The sequence below is a fragment of the Histoplasma capsulatum genome, assembly GCF_000150115.1.
Source record: "Histoplasma capsulatum G186AR genomic scaffold supercont2.1, whole genome shotgun sequence".
NCBI lineage: Eukaryota > Fungi > Ascomycota > Eurotiomycetes > Onygenales > Ajellomycetaceae > Histoplasma > Histoplasma capsulatum.
This window is the reverse complement of record NW_025544801.1, coordinates 2,073,559-2,087,143: the sequence shown is the minus strand read 5'-3', so window position 1 is coordinate 2,087,143 and position 13,585 is coordinate 2,073,559. Positions and strand designations below refer to the sequence as shown.

The following is a 13,585-nucleotide window of genomic DNA, read 5'->3' as shown; positions in this document are numbered from 1 at the left end:
CAAAATCAAAGCTCAAACAAATGTGTTGCGTCAAGTCATCATATGCTCTGGTCTTCCGGGGGCATGTTAAATCGCTGGAGGTAGAAAACACCACAAGCACTAAAAGGGAAGAATATAAAATCTGAAAACGAGCAAAAGTAGAACACCCGCGTATACAGGTAAAAAAGAGAAAAGCCGAGGATAAGTATATAAACACATATAAAATATGTACCACGAGCAAAGTAGAAAAAATTTGAGATGATAGCAAAACGAAATGAAGGGTAATTAAAAGACAGATAACAAGGTGCCCATTTGCGCCCCTCTTTCCATCTCCCGCCTATGTGTAAAAAGTAATTTTGGACAGCGAATGTGAATATAGAAAGGAATATAAAAAATATGTAAAAATATTAACACGAAAGGAAAATAAAAAGAAAAACGAAAAACACATAAAGGATAAATGAATTCTTGTGTGCATATGAAATTTGCCAGTAGGGAAAATGAGAAAATGCAATGCATGCTAGCTAGCGGACTTAGGAAAAGCAACTTAAAGCGAAGGGAGAAAATCAAACATAAAACATGCTGGATGGCTGGGAGATTTTTTGTGATGACAAGAGACAAATCAAGGGGGAAAGGAAAGTAGGACAAGACTTTGAGGGCAGTAGTCCGAGGGGGTAGTAGGAGATTCGTCACAGAAATGGTTAAAGAATCGTAAAAAGAATAGATGAGCAAAACATGAGCAAGAGTGACTGAGAATGTTACTGAGCTCCGTTGCGTCGTCGTCTGCCCCGCATACCGCCTTCTGGTCGTTGAGCAAGGACTTGTCTTAGTTCAGGGTCTTCACGGTCCTTATCTACATGGTGTACCCGGACATGTCTGTAATATCGAGTAAGCATAATATCTTTCTTTTCTTTGCTCATTTCGGTCTCAGAAGGTTAAAAATGGCGGGGAGGCGCGTTAAGCTTACCTCTGTAGATTATCCGGGCGCGGATAGGTGTGCTGCTGATCTGGGCAGAATGGGCATACATAACCCGGCGAGTCATGCACAAGGCCATGGCGCTTCATTTCGTTCTTGCGCTTGAAGCCCTTGCCACCTTCACCACGCGGACAGCTTTTTACCGGGCAGTAGTATGGTCGGTTTTGTGAGTGTACATTGGCGTGGGAGCTGGGGTTTAAATGTTAGCAAGATTTGCTTCTCACCGCCCGTGTCCCATTTTGCTTCCGGCTTTATGTTAGGTCTAGAAATATACGTACTTGAGAAGGTATTGCGTTTGAAACGGCTCAGCTTTGCAATCTGGATAATTGCACTTGAAGCCGGATGAATTAAGTGGTCCATTGGATGACGTATGTCCGCTTGGGTGAATTGGGGGAGAGTCGTAGGAACCGCTTTTCCCAAGCTCTACTGGTGTTGGGTAGCCAGTGCTCGGGCTGCTGGTAAATTGTGAGCCGTGGTCTCCTGGAGAATGTGAGTAGGACATTCCCTTGTCCATTGTCTGTTGCCAATATGAGTGCTGAGGCTGGCAAGCCACTGGTGATAGACTAGCAGACATGTCTCTTGAGCTTTCTGGGGAGAGAAACGACGATGATGGTGTTGTGAGAGGAGGGGGAATGTACTGTTCGGAAGGACGACGAGGCGGATGTTCTTGTATGTTTCGTGGCTGCGAGGGGGCTGGCACTGCGCCAGGCGAATATAAATGCGGAACGCTATTTATTGGGCCAAGATGACCATTCAATGCATCTTCTATTGATGGGAGATTCTGACTGTTTTCAGGAGGCTTTGCGGAGGTAGGCTCAGGTCGAGACTGTAACGCGGGAAGTGTTTCCCCCGCAGCGTAGTCTGACGTGGATATCGTATATTTTCTTAGCGTAGGAGAGGTTGCCAATGATTCGTTGACGCGCAAACGTGGGTGCGATTCCGGTATCGATATCGGTAGCTTTTTGACGAAAGGGCATTTCGCGATATCCTTATCCATGGGAGACGCAACCATGGGACACTGTAGATGTTGGGGAGGCGCCTGGGGCTCTAGGAAATTTGGCGGCCGCGATGGTGCCCGCAGTTCCTCGCCAAACGTCCTTTCTATCTTGGCGCCTGATCTTTGGGGCTCTGCTGGTGTGTCGTCTGCAATAATTAAATCCAAGGCATGTTGGGCCGTCTGTCGTGCGCTAGACGTAATAATATCTGGCATTGATATATCCTGAGCCCTTCCCCTCTCATCCACAGCGCGGTAGTCATCGGGGCTGCTGGATTCGGAAGTTGAATCTGTTGGCAAAGATTTCTGTCCAAGCTCGTAGGCAAGTTGCGGGTTTGCTAAGGTGCTGAGTAATAGTAGTTCGCCATGTGCTGATTGGGTTCCCTTGCGACGCCGGCGAGGATCCTTACGATCACGTCCCCCGGGACTTGCCTTGCCCGGCGAGTCCGGCTGTTGTAAGAAAGGCGGGGGAGTCGCGCGGGGTCTGCAGTCGATTTTTGTGGGTTCGAGGCGAGGGGAAGTATTGCAGGCATCATCAGAATCGTAAACGTCGGGCATCATCATCGTGGAGGTGGCCTTCCTAGACACATTTGAAAATTTTACACGTTGTCTCTATATAATATATCCTTGCTATATATCGGAAATGATAATTCTCGAAGTCCCTTTCCGTCAAAAGTTTTCGGACCCCGTCGACAAATTTAGGCACTTAGAGATTAGTATTATTGAGGTGATTCCTCAATCGGTTTAGAGCCTGGCTAACTGCTTTGTTTCGATAAATTAAGGAGCGATGGCGGTATATAACCTGTTATTCAGAACTGTGTCTCAGGCAAACGTCAGTGCGAGTTGTGAATAGTATAAGAGGAGCCATTACACCGTATAGGATGCAAACGAACGGCATGTTAGGGAAAATGCAACAGCGGATCACGGCGGCATACGCCGACGATATATGAGAAACAAGGGAGGACCCATCCAGAACAAATAAATATGGCCGGAAAGGCGTAGGTCGTGGTGGGATTTCGAAGAACGATTGGAGGAATGAATGGTATGATCCAAGGAAAGTTGATCCGAGAACTTTCAAGATGATGCGGACACAGCTGACGTAAAAAAAGGACAGAACAGGAAGATTCAAGAAGCTAAAGGCCAAAACGTGAAAGGCACGGGAGATCGTACCTTTGTCGAAACGTGCTATTTCGGGGCGACGAAGATACGGAGACTGAGATAAAATGAGTCGATCTCGGGATCAAGACAGAGGCGGAAAGTCAAGCGTCAAGAAGCAACGCATCAGCTAAGCGGTTCACAGACTCGCATGACGATGCGACGAGGCTTTCCTTCTCCGGCCGAATAGTGCGTTCACGGAGCTTGTGCAGGATCTGTGGGGTGGCTGCGAAGGGAGTAGACAGTTCAGACGTGGAGACAGATAAGATAGACGCCTATGTAGGGCTAGGAGGGTTGGCGAGGAAAGAGATGGAACGGGAGGTGGAGAGGATCGGGGCAACCGGGAAGACAGGAAGACAGGAAGGAGATTGAGTTCCCAAGGGATAGACGAAGACGTGTAATGCGAAGGGAACTCGGGGCGCTGTTGTTGAGTGTGTGGGTGTTCGTATACTGTTCCTCCGCGGTCGAGGGCGCCGCAAGAACTTCGTTGTCGCTAGCGGGCGCACTCTAATGCAGAGCCTCACCTGTCGGCTGACAGCACCCGCTTTATTTTAAGTTGAGAGTCATGATCAGGGATAGTGACTGATTCAAGAGGGCAGAAGAAAAAGAAAAGAAAAAGCTTCAATGTATAAAAGGGGGCTGTCATTCCCGTTATGCAGCGACTGACGTTCAACAGTTCGTCAATATTTACTTCGTTCTCCAGGCCTTCTTTCTCTAACTTCTAAGCTAGAAATCTGTAGGAATCGCTCTACCAAACAGCCTACAGCGTACGTGCCGAACCGAGTCGCTTTTGTTCACCAAATGCTTCTTTGGCCCCCAAGTGTCGTGGTGGCCGATGTTCATGTCTACCTCTCTAGTGGTCAACCACAAGGGCCCAAGGAAATATGAACGAAAACATGTGGGCGCCAAATTGTCCGCGATGGTCATGGTGATGATACCTTCGAGTACGAGACAATAATATTATCCATGTGTTTCTCGACCGCAAAGCATCAACAAAAGCGATAGAGGCTTAAGGACCCATCGGAACAGCTTTCCGCCTCCGGATCCACTCCCAGCTGCCCAGGTTAATTCGGCAGCGTGGCCAGCTGCAAATGCAACTGCTGTGCCAGCCTGGCGGGGGTTTCCTCGCTGTGGCTCCTTGCTGGCCCCGCCAACAATAATAACAAGGATCAGACAGAACAAGTCAACTCCGTCTCTCCCAACAATATCTCAAAGCGTTTCCCCATTGACCTCGTGTTCCCGGTCACCTTGTTCTCTGAAGTGATCATCTCAACCACCTCTTGGGAGGCACTGTAAAATCCAGCCTTCGCGAACATCTGCGCCAACCCCCGCTTTCCAATGCTGCTTCCCGTCATTATCCAGAAACTGATGGATTCGCCGCAAAAGTTTAAACACACAAGCCAAACCCCCTCTTTTTTTTTTTTTTTTTTTAAAAAAAAAAAAAAAAAATTCTAGGCCGATCCTTAATCCGATGGTTTCTGCGAGTCATCCCAGGTCAAGCTCCCACCTCATGATCACTAAGAGCGATTGACAAACGGTGACCTGACTTCGCACAATAGAGCTGGCAAAGCCTGTAGGGCTATCTATGGGCCTAAGGCTCCATAATAATAATAAAACCATTATTGCACATACGCTAACCCTGCGGGAATTCCGCTACAGGGATCTGGATCTGAAGGATTCCTTCTGTGGCCTGAAGGCCTAGCGATTTGGCTCTGAACAAGAGGAAAGAAAAGAAAAAAGAAAAGAAAAATGCAATCCTTCAGCAATCATGTCGGCTTTGTTGGGTATAATTAAAAATATTCAAACAAAGCTGTATTTTCATCCAGGGCCTACAGATGCGCATGGTACACTTACGAACCAGCGACCACTACATGGCTGGGAACAACATGGCTTTTCCTCTTTCCAAAGTGTTCTGGAACAATAATATGACATTGTATATAGATCTGTGTTTATTGTTTGATTTTTCTCTTCTCTTCAACCTGTCTCTCATGTTCGGTTCCCAAACTCATCCGCTTTTGAAAAAAAAAAAGCAAATCTGAATTGGCCACATTGATAGCCGGTAAAACTCAGCCAATGAAATTCTCACCTCTTGATTGATGAGTTCCCAGGTGCATTTTATTTCGACAGGAAAATGCCAAATTCAACAGCTTAATCCTTAGTTTAAAATGCGTTTTTCGCTAACTACTTCTCTCCTCAGGATAGTTTGTTGTTGGCATAAACATGAACTAGCATTCGCCAAGCGATCAAAAATACTGTGCGATGAAGACAATTCAATTATCGCAGACAAAGAGAGAAATTGATACGAGAGCCAAAAAGCAAATTGGCAAACACATCAAAGGTCGCATAATTGCGCGTTCGAATCCAGCCCAGCCCCCATTCGGATTTTTTTGACTGTTTTGGCGCCGACGTTGTTGGGATACTATTTGGGATTTTGCAAGTCGCGAATTTCCAACAACGAAAGTTGAAAAATTCATGCAGCTTTGAGGTTGCACTTGATTCTTGAAGCTCAAACGTTCCCAATTTTTCATAGAAAGCGCAACTGTCAATTGAAAAGTCTAGATATATTTTCTAGACGACCTGGTATCGTTTCGGCATCATGGGCTTTTTATTGGGCAGATGGATTCGAGGAAACATTGACATAATGGTGTCATTTCCGCGGTTGAATTCGAATGCCTGCCACCTCATCAGTCATGGTATTCACAGTAGATCTACAGCATCCGTTGTATGCTCACCAGTACAGCAACTCCAAGTACTGACGAGACCTGATGATGCGACGGGCTTTAATGAACGGATCCCAGAGTGAGTCAGACTACATATGATCCTCACGAATCATGATTACGATCATCAAACCAACAAACTCCTCATGAATCCATGACCATGTGCGCAAGGGTGAGGGGAATCTACGGGACGTGGGAATACCAAAATACGGCCACGAGCCAATAACTATCCCAGGCCTGGGTTGGGAATGGACAACAAGGGAGCGCATTCAGCCCTTTTTGGCCTTCTCCCATACAGCTGGAGCTCAAATTCGCCCTTGTCACTTCCCCATCCCATAGTAAAGCAGTTGCTCTCCAGTGTATACTTGTCTACAACATCTATTTCAAATCATTTATCCTCGTGGCATCCGTGATAACATTTCTTTCTGACGAAACACTGGACCGGAAAAATAGATACTGATATCATCCGATCATTCACGGCGTTGCTGGGAGTTGATCTATTTTTGCCAATTCGCGGAGTGAGTGGCAAAATCGTAACTCAGCTGTTCAGCTCTCTGGGTTCTGGGTTGGACGATGCGATACAAGTCAATTACCCTCTTATTATTGAAAACCCAAGGAGGGGGAACAATGTGCAATTGGCTCGGAGCGAATGTTATCAAAAAATATTCAAAAGGCACGACTACCCTTTCTTTTAGGGATTGGTAATTACATCCGGCCCAGGAGCCACTTTTTTTTGATAAGTTTAGTGCATGCACAGCTTTTATCTTCTAAATTTCCTGAAACATAGGATTGACCTTGGATCTTAAGGTACGGTGATTTTTGCTGATGAATGTTATTGAGAGGGGAGTGTGTGGCGGAAGAATGAAATTATTTGAAACTATCGGTGTAGTGGTTTCGAATCATCATCACTAGGGTATATATGAACTTGAAAAGAAAAGCAAAAGATTGTCTACCAAAGTTCACATTTGCTCTGCAAGGGACTTCTACAAAGGCAAAATGGCGAGGCTGACAATTGCAAGCCACACCAGAAAGAAAAAAAAAAAAGGAAAAAGATATGAATAATCAAGGCGTACACAGACAGGGAGGCAATGCAAAGACTCTCAGCCTCACACTTCACTTCTAACAGGGTTGGGTGATGGGAGGCGGGGAAATTTCGGTAGGCCAGGATTGAATGGCACAGCAAGGCTTCTCAAAGTCTCGCCTTGCGATCCGCCTCCTCCTGCAGCTTCTTTACTCTATCCCACGTCACCAAGGCAAAAGGTTTCATTTGCTTTGCATATTCACTTGCCCGGGCGCTACTCGCCTGTCTAAGCGCATACCTGGCTGCGATGCCTTGCATGATCACCGAGCCCCTGAACCCATGGAAAGCATCACCCCACGCCATCTCTGCTCGAGGATCCCAGCCCGCAACCTCGCTGTACCATCCCGTCACAACATCGCGTGTCGGGAGGCCGGGGACAGAGTCAGGAGAGAGAGGCATATTATCCGGTGAGCCGCCGATATGGACGTATGGGCTCGTGAGGTTCGCGAGGTCGGAGAGGGGATGGCCGATCGTGGCCATCTCCCAGTCCAGGACGCCGATGACGCGGTTCTCAGTCTTGTGGAAGACCATGTTGTCGATCTTGTAGTCGCCGTGGACAAAAGTGGCGCGGTCGCTGGGCTGGGTGGCTTTGTTGGAAAAAAAGCGGACCATGTCGCTGAAATGCGGAATGTTGCCGACGGGAATCCCAGTGTCGACGTCGACAGCCTTGGCTTGGGTTTGAGAGATAACCGAGAAAGTGCTTATTTGACGGTCGTAGAACCCAGCGGTTCGTCCGAAGTCTTCCATCCCGAGTGACTTCGGGTCCACGCGGTGGAATTTAGCAAGAGTGCGCGCTGCATCTTTCCATCTATATGTGGGTGGCTTTCATGTTAGCATAAGATCAAAATTAATGGTATATGTGTAGTATATATTGAGTGGCGGTCGTACAATTCGGTTCGATCCTGGGGGGTGACTCCAGGCATTGCGGGGTCGGTAAACAACCGGCCATCGAGAAATTCCATAATGTAGAAAGCTGTGCCGATAACATCGTTATCATCGCAGAGACAAACTGTCCGGGGAACGGGTACATCTGTCTGCTCGAGTGCGTGAATGATCTGGTACTCTCGCTCTACCCTGTGTGCTGTTTTCGAAAGCAGTTTTCCTGGTGGTTTCTTCCGTAGAACATGTTTTTGACCATCGGCCGCTGTCAGCAGGTATGTTGGGTTCGATTGTCCAAATCCAAACTAGAAGATACCAAAAGGAGTATGAGTAACTGTCTGTAAAAGAATCGCAAGAGCGTATAGAGGGGTTATCGTACCTGTTTCAAGTCTAATGGCGTTTTTATAGCCGGGACATGTTGCTTGAGATACCGCTCCAGGGAGGGCAGATCGATAGGTTGCCGCACAGCACCGGCCATCGTTGGTCGAGCAGTGAGTAACGCCGCCGTCGGGGACTCCTTCACTCATCAATCAACTCATACAGGTTCATCTAGTTCCAGAGAGGTGTCAGCCTATATAAGAATGGAGACAACACGACCGGCGCTCCATCCCGAAGACAGTTGGCCGGCAATAAAAAAAGGCCGGGATCCAGAGCTTTATGGTCGTCGCATCTGGGCAGTGAGCCGAGGCTCAAGGATCCGGAAGACCATGCTGAGTTGCCTTGTTGGGTTTGGTTCATTTGCAGACTTGGCACGGTCCTCCTTTGAATCTCACAGTCTCACAATCGTTCCCCATCCCAGGACCAGATCACAAAGCAATCTGTGGGGATGATACTCAATAGAGTATTTACATATGTTAGTCAAGAAGATTGTCTGGGCGCAGTTCGTCGCACGCCAGGAGACCACGCTGGAAACACCAGATACATGTCTTGTTTGCAGTATTTCCCGAATACGGGTGGGCAGCAGAGTCTCATATCCAAGCAATTGTAAACCAGAGTAATTAGTATATCCATCAATAGAACACATGGCAGATAAACCACTCAGGTGGAAAAAGAGTGAGGGTGTTGGCAATTTCGACGCTGATATAGCTGGCTCCCGCTGGATAGTTACAATCAACCAACCTGCCACCGTCATCATTTTTAAGAACTATCATCAATAAGATTAAATATAGGTTATTCATGTAATATACTAATACTCACATAATTGTCTGAGAAGGGGATAGATTTTAAGAAGTATATGTTTATAATGTCATACTTCAAAGGCTGGCAAGCTCATGCATCCCCCAGAGGATTTAACCATATAGAGTATGGACTTCTAACAGTTGCAGCTGTTGTTGTGTGTCGATTAGAGAGGTATACGACTAGCCAACACCTGTATTACATTGCCGATGTTGTGAGAAACAGCTCTCTAGTAGGTCCTCGATCATGATAAAAATACAAGCTTGCTTGATCCATCATTGATTGACCATATTGCGTATTGTGAAGTGCACGCTTGGCAATAAGAGAGCCTAAAACTTCGTTACCTCCAAAACAAGCTAGAGACGCGCGCGTATTTCGTAATATGAGCAGAATTACAGATCTGTAACATCGACATTATTCGATAAGCACTTCTACTCCTTTGCTCTCCCCCACACTCTCCGTTCCATTCCAAAATCAAACATCAATTGGTGCAAACCAACTTAACCCCAAAGCCTCAGCTGTCTGGATAGCAATATCATGACCAAAGAGGCGACCCCGCCTCCCCCAGCAACCACCCACCAGCCGCCTTCTCTGCCCAATTCCCCTCTAGCCAAACGACCAAAGACGACAACCATGGCCCCCGTGACTGAGCCAGTTGCTGCACCTGCTCAATCAGAATCCACTCCCACTCCTAGCACCACCCCCGCCGTCACCTCCCTTTCCCAATCCACCGCGCTCCTGATCAAGAAGCTAGTTCCCACAGCTCGTGCCCCCACTCGGGGTTCAGCCTTTGCAGCGGGATATGATCTTTACTGCGCGAAAGCGATTGTGATCCCGGCTAAGGGCAAGGCCCTCGTTGATACCGGGCTGGCAATTGCAGTCCCGGACGGAACTTGTATGTTGCCCCCCTCCCCCCCTTCTCTCTCTCTCTAGTCCTGCATTGCATGTATACAGTGGAAAATACCAAAAGCGATAATGGGATTTTTTTTTCTTCCCTTGCTAACGTTTCTACTGCTTGAATATAGACGGTCGGATAGCACCTCGCAGCGGCCTCGCATCGAAACATTTCATCGATACGGGCGCCGGCGTCATTGATGCGGATTACAGGGGAGAAGTTAAAGTTCTACTGTTCAATTTTTCGGACGTGGATTTCACAGGTATGTTTCTTCCCCCCCCTTTTTTTTTCTTTTTCATAGCTGTTATTTTGCGTGATATGATCTGATTTGAGCAAAAACAAAAATCAGTTAACGAGGGCGATCGGATTGCGCAATTGGTCCTTGAACGGGTGAGTTATTCTCAAATTTTCCCAAAAGTAGAGTGGAGCCGTGGCTGATGCTAATCCTTCAATTTTCAGATTTATACGCCTGAAGTAGTCGAGGTCGAGCAGCTGGAAGAGAGTGTCCGTGGTGCTGGTGGCTTTGGAAGCACGGGATAGCTATAGGTAACATACATTGTGCATTGGTTTCTTTTTGGGGTGAAGATCCAAAGGCGTTTTCCATCTAAAGATGATATTTATGTGACAAATGACTGATGAGGTTCTATTTCCCCCTCGTTGGTGCGCATGTAGACCTGGAAATATAGAAGAATAAATGGGAAAATCAGAAGCGGATGTTACGTACCTGGATGTGATTGCATCCGGGCTAAGCTCCTCTTTTAATATGATATGTTAGTTTCTACATTTTGGGACCTGCTCGTTTTTTTTCGGGACAAATGATGGAATGAACGAATGTTGGAATCTTAATGATCATGAACTCGGGTCTAATATTTCCCATCTAGGAGGCAGAAAAGTGCTTGAGTTATTCTTTGATGAGAAAAAGCTGCCTGTGCTAGTTGCAAGTGAAATACTGATGGAAAACTCCTCAAGAGGAGTATTATTTTCTTTCCTTCATATCCGTCTAAATAAAACGGATATATTCCATGTAGCTGACATCCCAAAGGGTGCATATAGTGAAGGTCGCCGCAACGGGAATTCAGTTTCGTACGAAAACAATTGTTTGAGATACTTGGATTATGAGGACTTTATGAACCACGTATATCCATGCAATTTATCACTGTATTACATACCATCACCGACTCCAGTGCCTGTCTACCCCACCAAAATGAAAGAAGCAAAGCCGAAGCAAAACCGAAGCAAAACCGAAACAACGAAATAAAACGAAATAAAACAGAACCTCTTAAGATATTTATGAATACACATCCGTATCCAGTCACTCCTCCGCCAGCCATAACCCCTACCGGCCTACTATGGTCACACTTTGAACTCCTCCGCCACAAATTCCACCCCCTGGGGGTTTTTCAGCAATTCTACGTTCCTCACAAGCCGTATCTCCGCCGCCTTCGTCTTCCTTAGATGCGCCCTCTTCTCTCGGGCTTCACGCCGCGCCGCCTCCGACAGCCCCGCAAACTCAATCGCATCCTGCAAACAAGACACCTCGTCATCATCTGGCGGATACTGTGCCAACTCGTCCATTCTCGCGTCCATGGTATTTTCCAGGATGCAGTGCATGCTGGCGAGGGCTTTGACAGTGGATTGGGCGAGGGGTAGCTCGTTGGCAGGAACGAAATCGGGAGATTGCCAGGACGGGGCATTGCGGAGGAGCGAGTAGAAGGAGCATGTGGTAGAAGATCTAGGTCGGAGCCCGGCTGATGGCACTTCGAGAAAACTCTTTTGGGATGTGGTGGTGGTGGTGGCGGGGCCAAAGGGGTATGCGCTTCGGCAAGCTATCGCATCAGCCTCCGCGTCCGCGTCAGCCGCAAATACGGCTTCACGTAATCGTGCAACAGTAAGTGCAGCAAACATGTCACCCGTGCCGCTGAAGAAGCAGTCCAGACGGGGGACTTCCACTTTGAAGAGGCGCGGGCTTCCGTCAGAGCGTGCGGTAGAGCCGATTATGGTCAGTGTGTCAGTGCTTTCTGTTGCTGTGGAGCTGGATACTGCTGAGGTGGTTGAGGATGTGATTGACGGGAGCTGCACGGAGGTTATGATAATGTGTGGGACGTTGTAGGTACGATGGAGGGAGGTGATGGCGTCCACGAGGTTAGAGGGAGATGTTATTTTTATACCAGACAGGAGTCTGGGGTAGGTTAGAATTGACTGGGAAATAAAGGCAGAAACGAAATTATAAGGGACAACAAATGGATGTTTCGAAAATTGGATTTTCCCCAACTTACTCTGCCTCGAATTGGTTTGGCAATATTAAATCGGCATGAGGTATTATTTTCTTATACGCGGGCACCACATCCTCATTCACGTAGAGCTGTCCTTGGTCGCCCATTACCGGATCAAGAACTGGTAAAAGTCGTTCGCTTCAGCATTTCCCCTTCAAAAAAGCAGCAGATGCAACAGAAGAAGGCACGAAATGAATAACTCGATGAAACGCACCCCAAAAGAACGACCCGGGCTTTGTGCGGGACCTGCGCCGTAAATCAAGGCCGATTTCGCCAACTGCCTCCACAGCTGCGGCGCTGGGCGCATACCCGGACAGTAGGACATCGAAATCGGTCAGGAAGCTCTGTTTCAGCCCTGCGTACAGAGCAGCAATCTCCTGTGCCGTGGATTTCGTGCCTTTGAACTGTCCGTAACCGGTGTGATTGCCTGTACGTAAAGACCGTCAGTACGAGGTGATGGAGCGATATCCATGTCGGCACAGCAGGTTCCCCGAAGTAGGGGGCCATGTATAGAGGAACACTCACTAAATTGGACCGTATTTATCGCCGTGACATCGCATCCCAACGACTGCATGACGAATGTCGCCATCGTATTGCCGACAAATCTGCATGGGCAGAAATTGGAATTAGATCAAAATACATAATGCTTTGTCAAAGCATAGCAAAGCTCCACACGCAAGGTCTTTTTTTCTGCTCGAACAACCCTTTTGGCTACAGTTGACTGGTAATGATTTCATCGCCATCAATGAAATAAAAACTAGCAATGTCTTCGGATTCCGGAGGCATAGGACAGGGACAATTACGAATGGAGTAAATATAGAAAAGCTCATTGCTCATTGTAGTTTTCACAGAGGGAAGTGCATAGATGGAGCACAATGAAGGTCAAAAGTAAACATACCCATGCGCCACCTTCATGCACGTTACAGTCAGCCATTATCATCAAGGCAGAAAACTTGAATCATTGGGAGGGATGGCATACATGGCTTGCTATGGCCAACACCCGCGTTTCGGGTACCAGCAAATCGTCTGACATCTGGGAAATACCGTTTTATGAGGGTCTAGCAAAGCGGTCTGAAGAAAGAGAAAATGTGATGGAAGAGGCAAGGGTGGATTGGTTTAAGGGAATAAAACACATATTCCTTTGGATTTTGGGAGTTGGCAGGTTTTGGGTGTAACCATGGATAACAAGTGGTCAATACCTTTAACTACAGCTATGGAACTTTACAGACCGTGTCACGTTTTGCTGCAGTTGAGCATCGTATATCTCAATAAATGCACACACAATATATTCCGTACCAGTGGTTTTCTATTTGATCTCCTGGTGACTTCCTGGCAAAATTTTGACACCTAACTGCACAGCCAACCCTTAGGCATCAAGCCCCTAAATCAGCCCCCAATCCTTGGGGTTGACTGGCCCTCGCAGACAAGGATATGCCGATCCAGTGGCACCCTTCCATATGCTT

The 13,585-nt window shown here is 47.3% G+C and overlaps 5 protein-coding genes across 5 annotated transcripts; 1 reads left to right on the top strand and 4 right to left on the bottom strand.

The window, feature by feature from the left end:
• Positions 1 to 734: 734 nt before the first annotated feature.
• Positions 735 to 3,423, bottom strand: HCBG_00672 (C2H2 zinc finger domain-containing protein; the record flags this gene model as incomplete). The annotated part of the gene is made up of 4 exons (XM_045427722.1): positions 735 to 852; positions 944 to 1,087; positions 1,231 to 2,767; positions 2,818 to 3,423. The coding sequence occupies 3 exons, from the start codon at positions 2,502 to 2,504 to the stop codon at positions 735 to 737; spliced, it is 1,536 nt and encodes a 511-aa protein (XP_045291697.1).
• A 638-nt stretch (positions 3,424 to 4,061) lies between these two features.
• On the bottom strand, positions 4,062 to 4,456 carry HCBG_00671 (uncharacterized protein; the record flags this gene model as incomplete). Its single annotated transcript, XM_045427721.1, has 2 exons — positions 4,062 to 4,242; positions 4,332 to 4,456. 2 exons carry the CDS (start codon positions 4,454 to 4,456, stop codon positions 4,062 to 4,064), a joined length of 306 nt encoding a protein of 101 aa, XP_045291696.1.
• Positions 4,457 to 7,007: 2,551 nt separating this feature from the next.
• HCBG_00670 (phosphotransferase enzyme family protein) lies at positions 7,008 to 8,417 on the bottom strand (the record flags this gene model as incomplete). The annotated part of the gene is made up of 3 exons (XM_045427720.1): positions 7,008 to 7,707; positions 7,788 to 8,083; positions 8,158 to 8,417. 3 exons carry the CDS (start codon positions 8,254 to 8,256, stop codon positions 7,008 to 7,010), a joined length of 1,095 nt encoding a protein of 364 aa, XP_045291695.1.
• A 1,074-nt stretch (positions 8,418 to 9,491) lies between these two features.
• On the top strand, positions 9,492 to 10,389 carry HCBG_00669 (dUTPase; the record flags this gene model as incomplete). The annotated part of the gene is made up of 4 exons (XM_045427719.1): positions 9,492 to 9,849; positions 9,980 to 10,111; positions 10,199 to 10,239; positions 10,309 to 10,389. 4 exons carry the CDS (start codon positions 9,492 to 9,494, stop codon positions 10,387 to 10,389), a joined length of 612 nt encoding a protein of 203 aa, XP_045291694.1.
• Positions 10,390 to 11,202: 813 nt separating this feature from the next.
• On the bottom strand, positions 11,203 to 13,441 carry HCBG_00668 (pyridoxine kinase; the record flags this gene model as incomplete). The annotated part of the gene is made up of 6 exons (XM_045427718.1): positions 11,203 to 12,028; positions 12,126 to 12,243; positions 12,337 to 12,549; positions 12,648 to 12,727; positions 13,021 to 13,031; positions 13,102 to 13,441. The coding sequence occupies 4 exons, from the start codon at positions 12,709 to 12,711 to the stop codon at positions 11,203 to 11,205; spliced, it is 1,221 nt and encodes a 406-aa protein (XP_045291693.1).
• Between the last annotated feature and the right edge of the window lie 144 nt (positions 13,442 to 13,585).